At 49.2% G+C, this 20,029-nt stretch overlaps 1 protein-coding gene across 4 annotated transcripts in view; it reads right to left on the bottom strand.

The window, feature by feature from the left end:
• The window catches only part of LOC144102129 (alpha-N-acetylgalactosaminide alpha-2,6-sialyltransferase 5-like), a 90,739-nt gene that overhangs the window by 11,277 nt on the left and 59,433 nt on the right, over positions 1-20,029 (bottom strand). For 3 of the 4 annotated variants that reach the window (XR_013308181.1, XM_077635428.1, XM_077635430.1), the window contains exons 4-6: positions 15,018-15,153; positions 13,871-14,095; positions 2,938-3,051 (exon numbers count right to left, since the gene is read on the bottom strand). Coding sequence is in view for 3 of the 4 variants with exons in the window: in XM_077635428.1 (XP_077491554.1) it covers positions 2,938-3,051; positions 13,871-14,095; positions 15,018-15,153 (475 nt within the window). In the remaining variant the exon portion in view is untranslated. The remainder of the gene's footprint in view (positions 1-2,937; positions 3,052-13,870; positions 14,096-15,017; positions 15,154-20,029) is intronic. The other variant, XM_077635429.1, reaches the window with a different exon arrangement.

The raw sequence follows: 20,029 nt of genomic DNA, 5'->3' as shown, positions 1-20,029 counted from the left end.
CATTCGAAACTTGTAAAGAGAGCAATCGCTAAGCAATATATATCTAAGTAATGCATTAAAAAAGACGTGTCGCCATTCACTGAGCCATAGGTTTCAAAACCAAGTGACGCGCCTCCATTCAGCTGGATATTTGATCAGCCTCATTATTTCAGTATCAGAAGGCATGTTGAAAACGCCAAAGAAAAAGGACAAGAATCAGAGCGAAGCTGATGGAAATAAGATGGTAGTCGTTCCTTATTTGCACAACACCTCGCATCGCCTAAAGAAGATTGCAAAACGCAGTGGCGTCAGAGTAGTGCTGTCGGCGCCCAAGAAGCTGCAAAAACTAGTGAAAATGACCAATACTTTCCCAAAAGCCAAAAGAACCATGCCCTATCAAGCACCGAGATCCTTTTGTAGCGTGTGCTTGTGAAGTAGTATATGAAATTCCTCCATCGTGTGTTTCTAGGTACATCGGTCAAACTGGCCGATGTCTGAAGGAAAGATTGCTGGAGCACAGGAGGAAGGTGGGCAATTATAGGGATGGTCGTCTTTCTTAACATTGTCATGACTGCGAGGAAAAGAATAAGAAACCATGTAAACCTTTCTTCAGCGCATGCAAGATAGTGCCCAAGCATAAGTGCCAGGATGTTAGAGGGATAATAGAAGCAGAATTGACTAGAAAAGCGGGTCCATCCTGCGTCAGCGCACCATCTGTATCGCTCACTAAAACAGAAAAAAATGTTTTTGGATCCGGCCACTTGATGTTGGCCGTGCTGTAAGTTTGACGTCATGCAGCAAGGTTGTATGTAATGTGCTTGTTTGTCAGTAAATACTTATTTGGAAGTAAGCGCTGGTGGTGTCCCATCCTTCTTTGTCCCTGTTTGTTCTGCGCTTGTACATGACTGCAATGCACCAACTAGACCAAAGGCCTGTGCTCTACATTTATCTCCGTGAGAAAAGACCATAGTTGCAAAATACGGGAGCAGCCTGCCGCTCATGTGTATAAAAATCGTCTGTTTTCCCATAAACAATAAAACAATGGAACAGACTACCAGAATGTGTCGTCTCAGCGAGTGACGACACTTCTTTAGTTCTGCTGATGCAGCATATACGGGCTTCATTGTAAAGATTGTATACCTGCTTTTATTTAGCTCAGTATTCCGCTGGCGAGTTGTCTGTGTCGGGGCTGCTTACCTGTTACCGTTTTCTCATTTGATTGTTCCACTGTTACCTTGACGACTTTTGACAATTGCGCTTTGTTTTACATGTCACATTTTGTAACAGCCCCCTACTGTAATGCGCTCTGAGGGCTGTGTAGGACCATGAATAAATTAAATTTCCCCTGATCAGCCGACGATACAAAACGCATTTACCGGACAACTCCTAGTTACTGTAATGAAAACGGAAGCACCATGAAGAGCCATCGAGTGCTAAATATCACTGAACTACTAAGTGATGCGCTGTAATGCACTCTGAGGGCTGTGTAGGACCATGAATAAATTAAATTTCCCCTGATCAGCTGACAAAACAAAACACGCATTTACCGGACAACACCTCGTTACTGTAATGAAAACGGAAGCACCATGAAGAGCCATCGAGTGCTAAATATCACTCAACTACCAAGTGATGCGCTGTAATGCGCTCTGAGGGCTGTGTAGGACCATGAATAAATGAAATTTCCCCTGATCAGCTGACAAAACAAAACACGCATTTACCGGACAACACCTCGTTACTGTAATGAAAACGGAAGCACCATGAAGAGCCATCGAGTGCTAAATATCACTGAACTACCAAGTGATGTGCTGTAATGCGCTCTGAGGGCTGTGTAGGACCATGAATAAATTAAATTCCCCTGATCAGCTGACAAAACAAAACACGCATTTACCGGACAACACCTCATTACTGTAATGAAAACGGAAGCACCATGAAGAGCCATCGAGTGCTAAATATCACTGAACTACCAAGTGATGCGCTGTAATGCGCTGTGAGGGCTGTGTAGGACCATGAATAAATTAAATTTCCCTTATCAGCTGACAAAACAAAACACGCATTTACCGGACAACACCTCGTTACTGTAATGAAAACGGAAGCACGATGAACATCCATCGAGTGCTAAATATCACTGAACTACCAAGTGATGCGCTGCAATGCGCTCTGAGGGCTGTGTAGGACCATGAATAAATTAAATTTTCCCTGATCAGCTGACAAAACAAAACACGCATTTACCGGACAACACCACGTTACTGTCATGAAAACGGAAGCACCATGAAGAGCCATTGAGTGCTAAATATCACTGAACTACCAAGTGATGCGCTGCAATGCGCTCTGAGGGCTGTGTAGGACCATGAATAAATTAAATTTCCCCTGATCAGCTGACAAAACAAAACACGCATTTACCGGACAACACCTCGTTACTGTAATGAAAACGGAAGCACCATGAAGAGCCATTGAGTGCTAAATATCACTGAACTACCAAGTGATGCGCTGCAATGCGCTCTGAGGGCTGTGTAGGACCATGAATAAATTAAATTTCCCCTGATTAGCTGACAAAACAAAACAGGCATTTACCGGACAACACCTCGTTACTGTAATGAAAACGGAAGCACGATGAACATCCATCGAGTGCTAAATATCACTGAACTACCAAGTGATGCGCTGTAATGCGCTCTGAGGGCTGTGTAGGACCATGAATAAATTAAATTTCCCCTGATCAGCTGCCAAAACAAAACACGCCTTTACCGGACCACACCTAGTTACTGTATTGAAATCGGAAGCACCATGAAGAGCCATCGAGTGCTAAATATCACTGAACTACCAAGTGATGTTACCTCAATAATTATGTTGTACATACAAATCACAGTGGACAAGCTTTTCTGCCTGGCTCAAAAGCTGCCTTAGGATATTTGCATATTTGCTCTAAGTTGCCAGTATGTGTGTAAATGTTCTTGCACTTACTTGCATACTTTCGGCTCAGGCACCCCGAACACGGCGAGGGACTGGCATTCAATAGTCTCAGCCAGTCTAATGGCGTACCAGAGAGTTGACGGCTCCGCCCCAGATAGCTGGTACCTGAAATGTGGGACCTATCGTTGACTGCCGCCAGACCCACCCAGGGACATAAAATAGATATTTTGTAAGGAATACATCAATTTTACCAGGCACTGACATGGGATCAATGCGCAGGTGACAATTCAGAAAGGGGGAACGTTCGACCGGTTAGTGCTTCTTTTTTTATCATCAAACAGCGCACAAAAACACCAGAAGAGCACAAGAGGTGACAAGCTAGGCTCGGCCATCGCAGAAATACGTCTGAGTTTCTTGAAGACTAGGCGCACATTATTCCATTCTAATGTGCGTTATTGTGAATTTAAATTAGGAAAAAGCACTTGAGAAACCAGGTTTCCTTAGGCTAAACACTGGTTGGTGGAGATTCGTACAAACGACGCTGAGATGCGGCTGCTGCCCGTTAGAAACCCCCGCTCGAAAATGCTTTTCAGATGAGAAAACAAATACCTAAGTGAAAAAAATCACAAGACAGCTGCGAGCACATAGGCGAATGTTTGAGCCTTAGCTGTAGTGTGAAAGGAAAAAATTTTTCGTAGTCTCTTTTTTTTTCTATGCAAGTCAGACAGCCGGAGGTGAATCCGGACTTGTCCACGAGTGTAGAGATGCTCTGATGTGAACTTCACTCGAAAGATCAAATACAGCAGTGACAGTGAACCTGTACGTCTCTTTAGACATGTTACTTAGAGCGTACGAATTTGAACTCGAAGCCCCGTGTGGACATGGAAACACGAACCACATTCGCAGGTTGAGGTGTTGGAGATCGGGTGTACCCAAAAGAGCGAAGCGGGACTTGCGGACGTCTTATAAGCGTACACCCCTAATAAAGCCTGGTGCAGGGCCGCAGGACGCTTATACCCATCTTTGTCCGTCGGTGTGCTTCGAACCAAAGCTCCAGCAGCCGTGGCGGAAACCAAGGCCACTAACCTCGAGACGGCCCTATAAATGTCGAAAGGCTTGAGCGCCGACCGCCTCCAAGAGTCTCGAATTCATCTCAGAGATGGGATTATGCCGAACTCGGAGAGAGAGAGGTAAGCTGAAAACGTTAAAAGCAGCTTATCTGATGCTGTTCCAGGGGGGAGCATGGCGACTGGCTCGTCCGGCACGTTGGACGTACTCATTCGTTGTGCTCATGGGATCAGACATGTCGATAGGGGCCTTGCGGGGTCCTTGCGTGCCGGGACGCTGAGTCGGTCAGCTCGCGTCCGGATTCATCAGAGGGGTCTTCCTCGCGTGGGTGCCGTCGGCTTAGCGGGAACTTTCTCGAGAAGGGACGACCGTCCCATCTCCGTAGCGACCACAGCTGGACTGCCACGGCAACTTCCGCCGCGGGCTTCCTCTTCTCTCGTCCCGCCAGCCTCGTACCCGTCACAACGTCCTCCTCCAAAACTCTCCTTTCCCAGCGGAGGCGGTCGCATGCCTGTGTCGTCGACCTCCCGTGCCCTTGAAAGGGCTAGGCCATCAAGCCGATTTCCGTTGCTTATTTCCTCGAAAGTGGTCCCCACTAGGGAACTTCTTCCTTTCGTCAGCGATCGATGGCTTTTTCACGGGTGGCGGAGAGCGTGCGGCTCGCGTGACGGGCAGTGGTCGACGCGCGCCCCTCCCCAGTCAACCACGGATATCCGTGGTACGTCCGAGTAAGGTCCGAATCTCCACTGCCAAGCTGGCATGTCCGTAGGGCATCCCTAAGGACGTCCGCGTCTGGATATATGCATAGGAGATTCTTTGTATGTCCAAGGCACATTCTTTACCGGATGGCTGGCGAACATCTGCGGCTGGATGTCCGAGGAGTATACGTAAATATTCCACTAGGGATGTGAAATTACAAAATGGTATGGACATTTTAATTTTTCTCCGACGAAAAATTTAAAATAAATTCTATTTTGTAAATGATAAAATCCACTCTATCGCATTTCTACCAGCAATTAGTTTAATATTTAAATTATTTATTAAGATCACTATAGTATATGGTTAATGACAAAGAACCTGAATTAATCTAAATGCGCGACTTTCTGGCGCCAGCGCTCATAAATAACGCCCTTTTCCATTCCTTCGAGGTAATAACTGAGGCATGCAGCCATGCATGCTAAACCGGGTAAACGACTAAACTCCTAGCAGGGCAGAGCGACAGGCCTAAAAGTTGATCCAATCCAATCCGTCAGTCAACAGTTGCGGCGCGATCGTCTCGTTGTTTTTCGACGCGTGTTGCTCCTTTAAACCTTTTACCTTTCTGCCCTAGCCCTTGCACATTCGGACGCCCAATACATCTTCAGCGACTCTAAAACGGCTCTGTCCAACTTTGCCAGGGGCAGGATTCACGCCCCTGCCTCCTACCTCCTACCCAAAATTTACCGCGAAGGGTAGAGCTTCAGTGGGTGCCGGCTCACTCTGGGAACCCTGGAAACGAGGCTGCCAATAAATTGGCCCGAGGTCTGATTTGCCGGGCTGAGGACAGTCTCGATCCATTATTCTCGAGGGAGCGGGCGCACATCTTTGCGGAGCTCACGCAAATACCCCGTTTGGACCGTCGGACTTATCCTCCTCCCCACCTCTCTCTTACACACTCCCAACAGATCCTCTTCAGACGCATCCAGACCCGCTCTCTGTCATCCCCTCTGCTTTTATCCCACTATTGCGGCACATCCCCTGCATGCTCCCTATGCGGTGACCCCCACACCACACTCTCCCATATCCTTTTCGGCTGCCCTGCTGACCCTCCCCAGCGGGGACAGCACGCCATCTCGAGCTGGGATGACTGGGAGGTCCTGCTTATGTCTGCAGACCCGACATCGCAGCTTCCTGCGGTGGCTCGGGCTGCCGACGTCATGTCCCGGCATGACCTACTTGATGCAGTGCGGGACCGCACAGTGGCCCAGGGACCCAGCTGGGTCTAAAACTCACTTGCTCAATAAAGTTTTTCTGTCTGTCTGTTACCTTTCTGCAATGTGCGGTTTGTTTGTTCTGTGGTTGCTTAGCTGTGCTACAAATGTGATGTGTCACATACGCGCTCGAAAAGACATTCTTTTGCAACAAGTTCTCGCGAAAAAGCTCCGGTGTCGTGCCCTTGCTGAGACGCCGATGCTTTGTTGCTTCGGATGAAAGAAGCGGCCTGGTGTTATCACATGCGAGGTAAGTAACTGTGCTTGAAAATTAATTTCATGATGTTGCTGTGGGAAGAATGAAGCGCATTAATGCAGTTATACTCTATTGCACAGCTTGTTTGTACTGAAGTGGACGCTAGAAGCACGATGCAATAGCTGCCGCAAATGTGTTTGCTCGAGTTCGCGAGCCCAACTCTTAAGTTCCGGAAGCCAGTGCATCGCGCCTGTCTTTTGCTCTACACTGCTAAAAAAGTCAAGACAGGGCGCAGTTACATGGTTTAATCTTAAGCAAATTGTTCATAATTCCGATAGAACAGAACGTGCGAAAAGCATACTGTAAGGACGATGTGTGTTTTGCACTGATTAGCGACTGAGTTTTCCTTATTTTCCTATTGCTCTTGCAGTGTGGATGTGGCCTGCCTGCGCAGTGTATTGGTGCCGAAACTATGCCACAATCATGGAAAGCACTGGTAGGTTGAAAATATAAACTTTCGCTACTTTCACAGCTTGTCAACTTGTTTCGTTAGGCTTGCCGAACTGAAGTCTCCGACCATCTAACGCACAGTCATTTGCACTCTGCAGTAGCTTTGTTTAGGGAAGCTTAAGTTTTCTGTTAAATTTGCGAACTTCAGTCCCTCATTTTTCACTTATTGCAATGAGATAATGCAGTGCGTTGGTGCAGCAAAGATTGGTGCGCAGCTTTGTCAAACATGTTTATGCCCACATAGCTCAACGCTCAACTTGGTAGCAGGACCATATGTGGCACCCCTAGAGCTACATGTTCCTCTATTGTTCCTCTATCGGACCTATCACGGATATCCTTCTTCCTTACTCCTGTGCAGCTGTGGATCATCAACTATGCTGTCAGCGCCCTGATGCGTGATTCATCAGCTAACCTTGTGAGCATGGTAGTTACGATAGAGATCGTATTTTGTCCCATTGTTGACAAAGTGCAATAGAAGGTGCTCGCCTATACTTTATTTTTCTCCCATGCAGTGTGGATGTGACTGACCTAAGCTAGCAGCTATATAGTACCTGCAGTGTACAGCAGCAGCCTTCAGGTAAGCTTGAACTACAGTGCAAGTTTCCTCCAATGACATAATGGATACTGTAAGGCCAGCCTTCGGCTCCCGGACCATCGGCGGCTGGCGCTTAAGGAAGAAGACGGCGATAAGTGAAAAACGTTTCGATGCTCGTGCGTGCTCTGGACTGAGCGCTGCCTCTGGTCTGTACCTTGACTGTACCGATAGCCGTTTGCGATGCAGCGCCTTGGAAGACGTCCTGCATTACACGTGGTGGAGGCGCCAGCGACCGCCTCCCTCCCTCCCTCCCTCCCTCCCAACCTCCAGCGCGTCATACAGGATCAGGTCGCTGAGGGACTGCCCCCTCCATCTCCACCTCCTCAGCAGTCACTGATCGCGGTTCCTTTAATTAACGTACGCTGATGCTGTGGCGAGAACGCGGCCCTCAACTGCTGCTCCTGTTTACAGGACTCCTCCACAGCTGTTAGAACCCCAGCGACCTGCAGCAACTCCCACTTATCGTACTGTTGCCCGCCCACAGTCACAGCCGCAGCCTCTCAACCCGTGACGCACGCAAGACAGCCCATCTATTTGCTACGCCTGTGGAGTCGCTGGCCACGTGGCTCGTTTATGCCGCAGTCGCAACCATCGTCCGTACAATTCCAGGCGTCAGCCGACGTACGATTCTCCGCCGTCCTCCTCGCCTGCGTCACATGAGCCGCCTCCGGATTCCTCTTCTCCTAGTTACCATTTCCGCTCCCACCATTCGCCGTCTCCTGGCCGCCGTTCCCGTTCTCCGATGCTCCGCCGCCAACCCGCCGTCCACGCGGAAATCTAACGGCCGCAGTTCCGAAGGCACGAACTGCGTCGCCAGCGACTCGCTCAAGGCCTGTTTCCGTGCCCGCCAATATTATCACCTCGTTCGTTGAGGGAGCCGCCGTCGAAGCACTTGTTGACACTGGCGCAGCAGTTTCCGATCTTAGTCACACCCTCAGTCGCAGATTGAAAAAAGTGACGACGCCTCTTCCTGCCCTTTCTCTCCACCCCGCCAGCGCTCAGGACATTCGACCATTAGGCGCTTGCACCGCCCGCCTGCTCATCGAGAACGTTCCATACACAATAGAGTTCATCGTTCTCGCCCACTCCTCTCACGACGTTATCCTTGGTTGGGTCTTCCCCTCCTCACGTCACGTCGTTATTGACTGCGCCCGTGGTCAGCTTGACTTATCGCCCTTCAGTGACGCTCCCTTGGACGTACCCGGTGCTGCTGCCGCTACTTTGGTCGTCTAAGAGGACACAGACGTTCCGCCTTTCTCTTCAGTGCTGGTGCCTCTTTCTTGTGCTTCTCTCTCCGACGCAACTGTAATTTATACGCCCTCTTTAGTATGCGCTGACCAGAAGTCTGTTTTGCTGCCTCGTGCCTTGCTGATAATTATTCGTATCTCAAGCGCTATTTATGTGTCGAACCCGTATTCCTGCCCTGCCACTTCGTGGCAAATGGCTTGGTAGTGTTGCTTTCCTCAAGTCCTGGTCTTTCCTCCAAACTTCTCCGCAAGTACCAGGGCCCCTACCGCATTCTTAAGCAGACCTCTCCCGTCAATTACCTCATCGAACCCCTTAGTGCCTCCACTGATCATCATCGCCGAGGCCGTGAAATTGTCCACACGGACCGCCTCAAGCCATACTACGGCCCGCCGTCCTCACATCGTCCAAGGCCGCCAGGATGGCGCCTTTACGCCCGGGGGAAGTTGTAAGACCGGCATTCGGCTCCCGAACCATGGGCGGCTGGCGCTTAAGGAAGAAGGCTACAAGTGAAAAACGTTTCGATGCTCGTGCGTGCTCTTGACTGACCGCTGCCTATAGTCAGTACCCGGACTGTACCGATAGTCGTTCGCGACACAGCGCCTTGAAAGACGTCCTGCATTACAATACTTTCTTTTTTATTTGCTCTGTGCTGTAGAGGGTTTATAGCTATAGTGGAGTGTACTTGTACAGTGATGGATAAAAATTTGCGATATGAGAATTCGATGGAAAAATTTATTTCTGTGCTGTTAGCCAAAGCAGTTTAATGAAAGGCCTAGAATCATGAGGCAAAATACTCTATCTTGTTGATCAAATTTCTGCTGACTGCCTAGCGAGGCAGTGCAAAAGTACATAATTTTCTGCAAATCAACAGCCCACAAACTTTCTCTATGAGTGTACCTTGTGCCCAACGTGCTCAGTGAGTGGGTAGATTGCGGCTGTGTTATAAGGATCCCTACTCTCACGCGTAAATTTTTCAGGCATATGGATGTGACTGCCTGTGGGAGTAGCTGTAGTTTCATAAATGCATTTCTCATGAACTAATAGAAACTTCTTTCCAATGGGGCATATTTATCTATTTTTTGCAGTGCTTTTTGGAGAGGCAAAGTATTTTGCATTTCAAGAATTGTTCTCACCTCCATTGCTTACAAGTTGTTCAAGATGTAAATTTGCTCTCGCAGCTACAGATGTAGGCACTGTGGCGTTATTGCATAGCAGCGAATGTGATGTGTCAAATTCGCTTGATTTATTGACACATTCTGAACTCAACTAATTTGCACAGTTTTCTGCAGAAAACGTCTCCAGTTTGGCTACAAATTCATCCATGTTCTGTGCAGTGTCCTTCCTGCTGCGTAAACCATCTCTACGGCCAGCTTGAAGAATTTCTTGTGAAGACTGAAGAGCGTATTTTTGTCATTAATAAAATCATTCCGAATTTGATACGCTTTGACATTTTGGTCGTTGATTGCTTTAGAGATCCATGCATATGATACGGCGTCGTATGTCCGTTTTCGAACATTCCGCGGGCTTTTATAAACCCATGCGCCCTGCGAGATGTAATTGGTGGCAGTAGTTCTAGCTTGCTTCATGATGGTGGAGAGGACATTACCTGCGAATATGCGCAGAAGCAATCATAATTGCTAGCACTTGTTTTGACACGAGGACAGAGCAAAACATACGCACAGGACAGACGCTAGCGTCTGTCAACCAGGCCGTGAACGAGCCAACCAGGCCGTCCAAGGCCCGAGCTCGGCAAGCCTGCTCGGTCCGTGGTTTGGAATATACATTGGCCATGCACGAGCCCATCACCGCTTGACGACGCCGGACCACGCTCAGCCTTATGACGGCCTAACGACAAATTACCTTTAATACTAAAGAGTACACTAGAATAGTAGCAGTACAGAATACATTAAAAATATTCGCACAGCCTAATTTGCATTTTCTGTTATTTAAGCATGAAAAAGAAGGTCTGCAACTTATCACAGTGGAGTAGTAGTTCGGCCCAGTGCCGACATAGTTACTGGTGAAACCTGAGTAGTAATATTATCACGCTGTTACATGGACGAACGCTAACGACCAGCAGATATGCGAGGCACTGATTAATCTACAAAAAACAACACACAAACCAGAAAAGGTCATGTACCACCAACATGTTGAGCATACATCGATTACTAAGACCCCGGTGTTGGAGCCAGTGGCTCTTGCACGTTAAGCAATATTATTTCATTCAATTGTGATTTTGTGATGACACAAACGAGAAATGCAAATGAGCGGACTAGTACTCTGCAAATACCTTCTATCAGGAAAACTTCATAGTCTACTCTTCAATGTTTGTTGCCAACATTATTCAATTGTAATAGGACTAGATTTTCTCAGGCACTACGACTGCCCGACATGCGCGTGTCATAAAAGCCATACTTATTTGAAAAAGAAAAACGCTTTGCCGACTTTTACACGTATTATGAACACACGTAGTGTTTTGAATGGCTGTTCCCTAATTACGCACAGTTGTCTCAAAATTTGCCCGAAGTGGCTGGTGGCCAGTGGTGGCCCGGTGTCGGCCTGTGTTTGCCTACGCATCGGCGGCCAACTATTGCCAGGCCTTTGCCAGCGATCGGTTGTTTGCCTTTTGCCAATTATAGGCCATTACAGCAGTTGGCCAGCCGCTGTCTGACACTGGCCCGAGCTAACTCGGCCCAGCACATGGCTACCAATTCCAGGTCGGCTACTTGCCAACCATCGGCCATTGGCCAATTTCTCTTGAGTCTCCCTTAGTAGTGGAGAGAAAAATTTATCTTCACTCTGCCGCTCGTCCCAATGTCCTGCTTACTCCTCTCGGCTAAAAATGGAGGATGATTTTTCTTCCCACTATGCTACCTGCTAACCGATACAGGTGGCGCTGCGGACGGCGACGGCGGCGGGAAACTGAAGTACGAGGTATTAAGAGCTAACCCTCTGAAAAGCAACAATGTCAACAATTCCTTTTTGCGTGTAACAACATAGGCTGAGACTTTTGATCACATGATTCCGCTGAAGGCGCATGCGTGAATCGGCTTAAAGTGCCATTCGTGCCCGAGTAGTTTCACATCGCTTTCTGCAACCTACCAGCAATTTTCTGTACTAATAAATGTTTAAGCCCGATAGTGTGCTAAAGCCGTGATCTAGGTGTCATGCCTGTAGTATACCGCATGACACAAGTTGCGAATCACCTTGCAGTACTGGCTAATACTCAAAGAGGCGTGTGCTTTGCGCGATGACCTTGGTTCTTTATTTCTTGTGGATTATCCAGTTTTTTCAGAAATGGAGAGCTGCTGAAGGTAAAGCCGCTACGTGTTCGAAAGCTATGTATGTAAGCCTAGAAATTCTAGACAAACGCTTTTAGATAGGACGACTGACACCACATGCTGCAGGGCGCTGAACACTCTAATTAGCCGTGGGAATTTAGAGTGTTCAGTGCATGCCGTTCCTTATGTGTGTCTATCAAAAGTGGTAGTTGTGAGCGCAGAAAACATTTACTAGGCAGGATTTTGCAGCCATGAGGAAGAGGGCACCATGATAATCACCATGTTCGCACATATTCTCGGGGCATAGCATCATCTGCGTTTCTCAAAATTGCACGTTGAAAATCTCCCCAGTCAGGCGGTCTTTGCCACTGGCGGCTGCTTATGCTGCTTGTGTTTAGTAGTGTTCCTGTACCGTACCTGCTTCCTCAAGGGAGTAAGTTGCGCGAAGGTTCGCCATTACGTTCCATAGTCGGTGGGAAAGCCGCCTCTCGTGTGGCTGCCACACGAGAAGGCAGTTTGGAGGCACCCATCCTCCTTCTGGTGGTGTCTATACAAAAACCACTCAGTCAGATAACAAAGCAGACAGCGGTCAATGTGGGAGTAGCTGGCCCCCTCTGGCTCATACGTTCGGTATGAGCCGACACGAATTGAAACATTTGACGTCAGCGGCATCAGATGACCGCCGCTCCGCGAATAGTGTTACGAGCGTCGCGGGAAAAACGGTCACGCTACTCTGTTCCTTGTGAAGCATGTATAAGAACACTACTGTTGAGAAAACCTGAGCAAAGTGCAGCCGTTAGCGCTGTTCACCTATGTTGTGGAGCTGTACCGCTTCTTGTAATCGCAAGAATTGAGCTCGTAAAACTTTTCTGACAAAGCTGGAGTAGCCAGAGTTAGGGAACTGATAGTAAACCAAATCTCCACACAGACAATGCTGCAGCATCCACAGTTCTCTGTACATTTTTCGGCAAAACTGACTCAGAAGAAACTGCTTGCTGTTTCGCGGCGTCGCCATGGCGAACGGTGGTGAAATAAGGACATAAGTACGATAACCTGCGCTGCTTTCATGCTTTGTTTCAGCTCATTGTGCATGATGTTCGATCACGTTCAAAAGCTAAGGAGAAGGTCCTCGGAAAACAAAATATTGTAGCGTGAGCTACATTGGCCCCGAACTTGCGATTTCGCTGTGGCGGTGCTCCAAGGAGGCACAGAGACAGACCTTAAGCCGTTGCCTAGCAACCGCCGCAGCTGGGCGGAAGCTGCGCGCTCGCCGGGCCATCTGGCATGACGTCACACCGCGCGCCTCGCCGCCGCCACCGCCGCCGTTTGGTATGACGTCACATTGCTTCCCTCGTCGTTGCGCTCGCCTCCGCTCGCTACGCCAGCTGTGTCGCATGCCTGATAACATGACGGAGAATTTAAAAGGAGCGCAACCACAGCTGAGGCGACAGTATGGACGGCGACAAGTCTTCTTAGCAGAAGGAGGCCCGGTATCGACATCGGAACGAGATGAAGAGGAAACGAATCGCCCAGGAAAAAGGAAAAGAGCGCCGAACGACTGGCTAAACGCCGTGTATATACCACCGCGAGACGGGCACTTTATGTGTCGTCTTTAATGCAACAACATAGCTAGACAGCCAGACTAACCTGGACTTCCAATCAAGGTTAACCAAGGCTAACCAAGCTATGCCTTAGCTTTCGCTACGTATATCCTGGCGTAGCCGAGCTAATTGCCACTGCCAATTTTATTTGCGTTCGGTCGTTAGCGAGTAAGTTGGTACTTGTTGCAGCAGATTGGGCGCGCCTGCCCTTTCATGATTGTACGCTTTCATTGACCTTGTTCGAACTCATTAGAGTAACCTGTGGCATTCTTGTGGCCTTAAAACGCTGTTCACATCTCCATGACAAAGAGGTTTTCAATTGGGATAAGTGGAAATGCCTGCGAGCGCACGCTGATCTTCAATATCCCTGCAAGCACGTGTTTCCCGCACTGCCCCACAAAAATAGCACCACTGGCTATGTCTTTTCCGTAAATGATTTCGTGGCATCTAGATTTTCACACTATAAATCATGAGGACGTAAAATAGCATTTTCGAGTCATACAGCTATGGCTCACCCCAGAGTGTTCGCATGCTGGGCGAGACTCTTTGCGGCTGCGTGTTCAGCGCTCCTCCGAAGACTCAACAGCCGCGGTTCACCGCCACCGATGCTCTCCAGCCGTGTTCGCAGAGAGGCAGGAGTGGCTTTCCTCAGCGTGCCGAACATTACCAGGTGATCGGAGGCAAGCGGCCCACGTGCGAAGCGCTCCGGTCGCCGCCGTCGCTTCAGGAGCTCGTGAAGCCTGCGGGCGATGCAGTAAATGAGCACGTCTACAATCGATGACACAGCGCAGGTGTTCGCAAGCCTAATGTCAATGTGGGAACATCTGATGTTTCATGCTAGCTTGCACGTTTGGGAAAGTGATTATATTTTAGGCTATTGACAGATCACAGAAGCTTTCCTACAAGGATCGCGTTTCACTTCATGTCCCGCGCGCACAAAGACGCTACATTTTCGTGTGTCGCTGTCTTTGAGGGTACATTACTGCCCGGAGCATAAAACTACAGCGAATGCCAATTACGACATATCGCTTGTAACATTAAAAGTGCAGCTCTAAAGTCGATCAAGACTGCCAAACTTTCTGTGTTGCTAGTCGACTTTCCCAAGGCACCTTTTCATTGTCATGAATTCACACAAAATAATAATAATAATTGGTTTTGGGGGGAAAGGAAATGGCGCAGTATCTGTCTCATATATCGTTGGACACCTGAACCGCGCCGTCAAGGAAGGAATAAAGGAGGGAGTGAAAGAAGAAAGGAAGAAGAGGTGCCGTAGTGGAGGGCTCCGGAATAATTTCGATCACCTGGGGATCTTTAACGTGCACTGACATCGCACAGCACAGGGGCGCCTTAGCGTTTTTCCTCCATAAAAACGCAGCCGCCGCGGTCAGGTTCGAACCCGGGAACTCCGGATCAGTAGTTGAGCGCCCTAACCACTGAGCCACCGCGGCGGGTACACACAAAAGAAAGAACAGATCTCGGTTTGAATACGTGCCACCCTTTTGAGTATTTTTACAATGCAAGGATTACTGTCAGAGGTTCTCTTTCAAGATCGCAATGTGGTACTTTCGAAAATAGTAGCTTATCACATGGAGATGCGTAGAAAAAGATGCAATTCTTCTACAAGTAATGCAATTTTATTCAAGCTATTAAGTTCATACGTACGTGTCGGCGTGGAGCAGGCGGAAGGTAGTCTTTCTGCCGACGTCGCTATGATAACCTTCACCTGGCGAGCGGCCCAGCCGGATGACACACTCCGATGCGTCTACCGAGTTACCCAAACCGGAGCCAAGAAGATGACCTGCGGTCAAACATGCGCCCGATAACCAAGGTACGCTTTCAGCAATCCTCATAAAAAACATGGCAGTTGAGAAGCTTTGAAGCTTGATCAAAGACGGTAGAGCGGAGTGTGTCAAAGGTATTGATGTAACGTTAGCATCCAACTAAACGGCCAGCAAAACCAGCAAAACGGCCGCCTGAGACGGCGCTCATCGGCTGCAGGACGCGGTGCCTGCTGCCGAAGCCGACACCCAGATCCGCCTCCGTTCGGCACTACGTGTTCCCTATGCGATCACCTACGGTACGAGTACTGCAGCAGCTGCGCTCAAAAATCGCGTAACTGAAAAAGAGTGATGACCGGCTAATATTTTGGTCCTGTGAAGCTTTGAAAAGTGATTTTAAATAAAAGCGGTCTCTCTACAATTAGAGCACGGTATATTCATTACAGCCAATTTATATCGATCATGAGTGTCTCCTAATTGGGATGTCGTCCGTATGTCAACTGCTCGCCTTGTGAGCAACACTTCACACTATGCAGGGTATTTCATCGAAGGCTCTCACCCGCATTGCGCAAACTCGATTTCCGAGTTAAAAGAGCTGTTTTCTTTGATACAGTGTTGTTACCACTTGCGAACACCCGAAAATACGCGTAAACTAGCAGGACAAAATCTCGCAGCCAAATATATCTAACAAGCAAGTGTTCTATCTCTCAGGTACATTCTAGCACTGGCGTAACTGTTTAAACAGGTGCTGCACATGGTCGCAGCATTTCCCAGTGCTTGATAAACCACTTTCTCATTTCTTTCACCCCACTCGCCTGCCTGGACCTGTCCTTCTCTCTCTTTGTACAGTCTATCCTTAGATTATGCCTTGCTTCTCATGCCATCATATCTCTCATATCTCAGGGACCCTTTGCTTTGGTATTCCCCACCACCCCTCCCAATCCGTTCATGCTTTCTCTGAACTCGCCCCCCCCCCCCCCCCTGTTTCTCTTTTTCTTTCATTTTTTTCGTTTTTATTCCTTAGCCACAGTGAGCACTTCCTTTATCTCAGTTTTTCAGGTCAACGCAGCCAGTCATATCAAGACACCTGTCCCAGCTGAACACGCATTCTTTCAAGCCCAGACTCTTTATTTCTCCACACCATGCATTCCTTTCTGTTGAGAGAGATTTTTTCTTATCAGAGGTTTGGAGGCCAGCCAGTCAAATAACTTTAGCCGCCATAATGCATGGAGAAGATTCACCCTCCCCATACTAACACTATTCCTGTTTCACACCTTCCTCCCCCTCAACGGGTTTTACTCCTCGGAGCGAACACGCCGCCAGCGATGAACGCTTTGCCCAGACGAAGTCCTCTTGTCGAAATGCTGGCAAGCACCCTGAGCTCTCCCCTCCCTTGTTCATTTTGTGATTTTCAAGAACCGTCTGCCCATCCTCCCTATACCATAGAACAAAGCGTTACGGCTAAGCGGCTTTTTATAATCAGCGATTTGCAGCTATTCATTAGAATAGCAATGTCAATATTTAATTTCCCTAGAATGCGTTCCTGACCACAGCTACAGCTGGTGGAGTTTTCACACTGCACGCGCGTAACCGAAAGTGCCAGACTAAGGAGCGCACGCTAAACCCCCGACAGCGTGTTACGCGTAAGAGGGAGCGTCAGGTCCTCTCTGTCATAGCGGCTCGACGGGCGCTCCGAGTGGAGATTGTTACTGCCGTAGGCTTGGACAAAGAAAATGACGAAGCATGATGCTTGTGTGAGGTGGACGAGGACGACGAAGAGTGGTCGGGCACTGGCCCTCATTGTGTGCCTCCTATGCTGTCTCTTTCTGTACGTATCAATGCCCTTCTGTAAATAGATATTGCTACCTGTTACATTATTGGTGGAGGTGCTGGGATACGCAACAGCCAAGACGGAACTGCGCAGCGGATTCCTTCTCCCAAGTTGTTCCACTGTGCCACTCGAAGGGGACAATGCACCGGCGACTGCTACCCCCACGGTCGTCAATGCGCACCGACGCGACCCTTCTGCAGAACAGACTGTGTCGACGCGGACGACTGGCTCGCGATGTACGAGCGTGTCAGCAAACATAACCGGTGGGATCCTACCCTTAAGCTGGCCAACGTGATCTAATACTTAAAGGGTACAGCGCAGGTGTGGTTCGGGACGCATGAAGGCGAGCTCAAAAGCTGGGAGACCTGCAAGCAGAAGCTCCGGGACCTGTTCGGTAAGCCGATCGGCCGACAGCTTGCTGCCAAGAAGGAGCTCACCTGCCGCGCACAGACGTCGACGGAGTCTTACAGATGGTACATCCAGGACGTGTTATCGCTGTGCTTGAAAGCCGACGACACGATGTCAGAGAGTGACAAGGTGGGTCACGTCCTTAAAGACATATCGGATGACGCCTCTAACCTCCTAGTTTTAAGAACTGTGCGACGGTTGATAGGATCATTCAGAAATGCCGCCGCTTCGAGCAAGCGAAGAGCTGCCGCATCACCCACCAGCTCACGCGGCTGCCGACTACAGCTGCGACGTCATCGCGCGTTGACCCGGCCCCACCGTCTCCCACGCCAATATCTGAGAGGCTGACGCTGACTGTACGTCGCGAACTAGAGGCAATGTCACCTGCCGCTTTTCCACCACTGGCACCCAACCAGACAACTTCAGTGTTCAGAAGAGCAAGGTTCCGGGCTAGTTGGTAATGCATTTCAGGGAAAGAAACAGCGCAATGAAACACGGACACACGAAGAACGGACACACACGAGCGCTCGTGTGTGTCCGTTCTTCGTGCGTCCGTGTTTCATTGCGCTGTTTCTTTCCCTGGAACTTCAGTGTGCCTAACTCAAGCGGTCGTCCGGCAAGAGTTCCGAAATCTGGGTGTGAAACCAGTGTGCTCAATTAGTTCCGAAGATGGCAGCCGCGTTTCCCCGGTCCTCAGTCCTCGCCCTCCATACTATCCTCACCGCCGCCAACCGAGAAGAATGGAGAACATCTGACGACAGGCCCATCTGTTTTAACTGCTCTCGAGTTGGCCACATCTCTCGACACTGCCGAAGCCCTCCAACATCGACCTGCCACGGCAATCCCGACTCCATCTATTTCCGCCGCTCTTCTTCACAGATAGTAGATGAGTCCAAAGAGGTGGACTCTCCGTTCCACTGCTGTACCACGGGTGTCTGAACTGCCCTTCTGGAGCCCCGACGCTAAGACCTCTCTCACCAACCGCTCGTTGTCAACCCAGCGCCGTCGCTTTCGAAAGCATCGCCCCGACCTCGTCGCCCATCGTCACCTGTCTCGTATGCGCTATCTCATTCGGAAAACTGATGGCTGCAGCGTCTGGAGGTGATGCTGCTCTCACGACACGGCCCGAAAATCCTCCTTTGACTTTCCGCACCAGACGCAACTTGATCGACGTCCACGTGGTTGGTGTGCTTCTCACTACCTTGATCGATATCGGAGCGCAGGTGTCAGTGATGTCTTCCATATTTCAGCGTCGCTTGCGAAAAGTGCTCACGCCTGCCCCCTCAGTTGTCCGTGTTGCCGATGGCGGAACATCTGCCGTAGTTGGCATGTGCAGAAGTATGGTGAGTTGGGCGAGTTGGATGTAGTTCATTTTGGCGGTAAATTCAGCGCGGAGGGACGTAGGACATAGAATAGGGACAAAACTGGCTTGTGCACTGCCCATGCATCGATTGCGGGACGCTATACTTCAGTTTTATTTACTGTCCTTGCCCATTGCCCTCAAGACCTCATCGTCGGCGTTTACTTCCTCGCCGACCATTCCGACATCATCGATTGCGCCTCAAATGCCGTACAGCACGACCTACCTCTTGTGACGGAACACGCCGACACCACTGTCCACAGCCTCTGTACTGATGATTTTGTTCGTCTGGCACCTGAAGCCGCGACCTACATTTCCTTGTCCTCTGTCCCTACTGTTCCTGATGGTGACTATATCGTTTCTACCATTAAGCATTAAGGACGCTCTGCTGGCAAAAAATCTTGCTCTTCCGCATGCAGTCGTCAGCCTTTTAAAGAACCATACGTACCTGCCGGTTTTGACCGCTTCCTCCAGGTATTACACTAGTGACCCTTAGCCCGAAATACGAATGCCACATCTCAGCTCTTACCACGTCCGTTCCGTCCCCTTATAGTCGCCTGTCGTCTACTGCAGCCATGCCAGCCGACAAGTACTCGAAAATGATAGGTCCCGACCTCTCGCCTGCCCAAGCTCATAATCTTCGACGTGTTTTGGAGCCTTTCCGTGCCGTCTTTGATTCCAATGACCACCCATTGGGCCGAAAGTTCGTTGTTAAGCACAGAATACACACAGGCAACTCCTCCCCTATTCATCGGCCGCCGTACAGAGTCTCGAGTGCAGAACGTAGCGTCATCCAGCAAGACGTTGACAAGATGCTATGCGAGGACATTATTGAGCCCTCCTCAAGTCCGTGAGCCTCTCCTGTGGTCTTAGTCAAAAAGAAGGATGGTACCTGGTGCTTTTTCATTGATTACCGCCACTGAAACTGAATTACAAAAAAAAGGTGTCTATCCATTACCCCGTATAGACGATGCCCTGGCCTGCCTTCGTGGAGCCACCTATTTGTCATACATCAATCTTCGTTCCGGATATTGACGGATTGCTGTGGGCGACATGGACAATGAAAAAACTGCCTTCATTACTCCCGACGGCCTGTATCAGTTTAAAGTAATGCAGTTCGGTCTATACAATGCTCCGGCCACTTTCGTACGGATGATGGAAGCGCTTCTTCGAGGATTAAAATAGTCAAAATGTCTGTGTTATGTCGACGATGTCGTAGTTTTCTCACCATCCTTTGAAAGTCATCTTGAAAGGCTTTCAGCGATCATCGCCCTTTTTCTCGACGCCGGGCTCCAGC

This window comes from Amblyomma americanum, chromosome 8, assembly GCF_052857255.1.
Source record: "Amblyomma americanum isolate KBUSLIRL-KWMA chromosome 8, ASM5285725v1, whole genome shotgun sequence".
NCBI lineage: Eukaryota > Metazoa > Arthropoda > Arachnida > Ixodida > Ixodidae > Amblyomma > Amblyomma americanum.
This window is presented reverse-complemented; position numbering and strand designations above follow the sequence as displayed.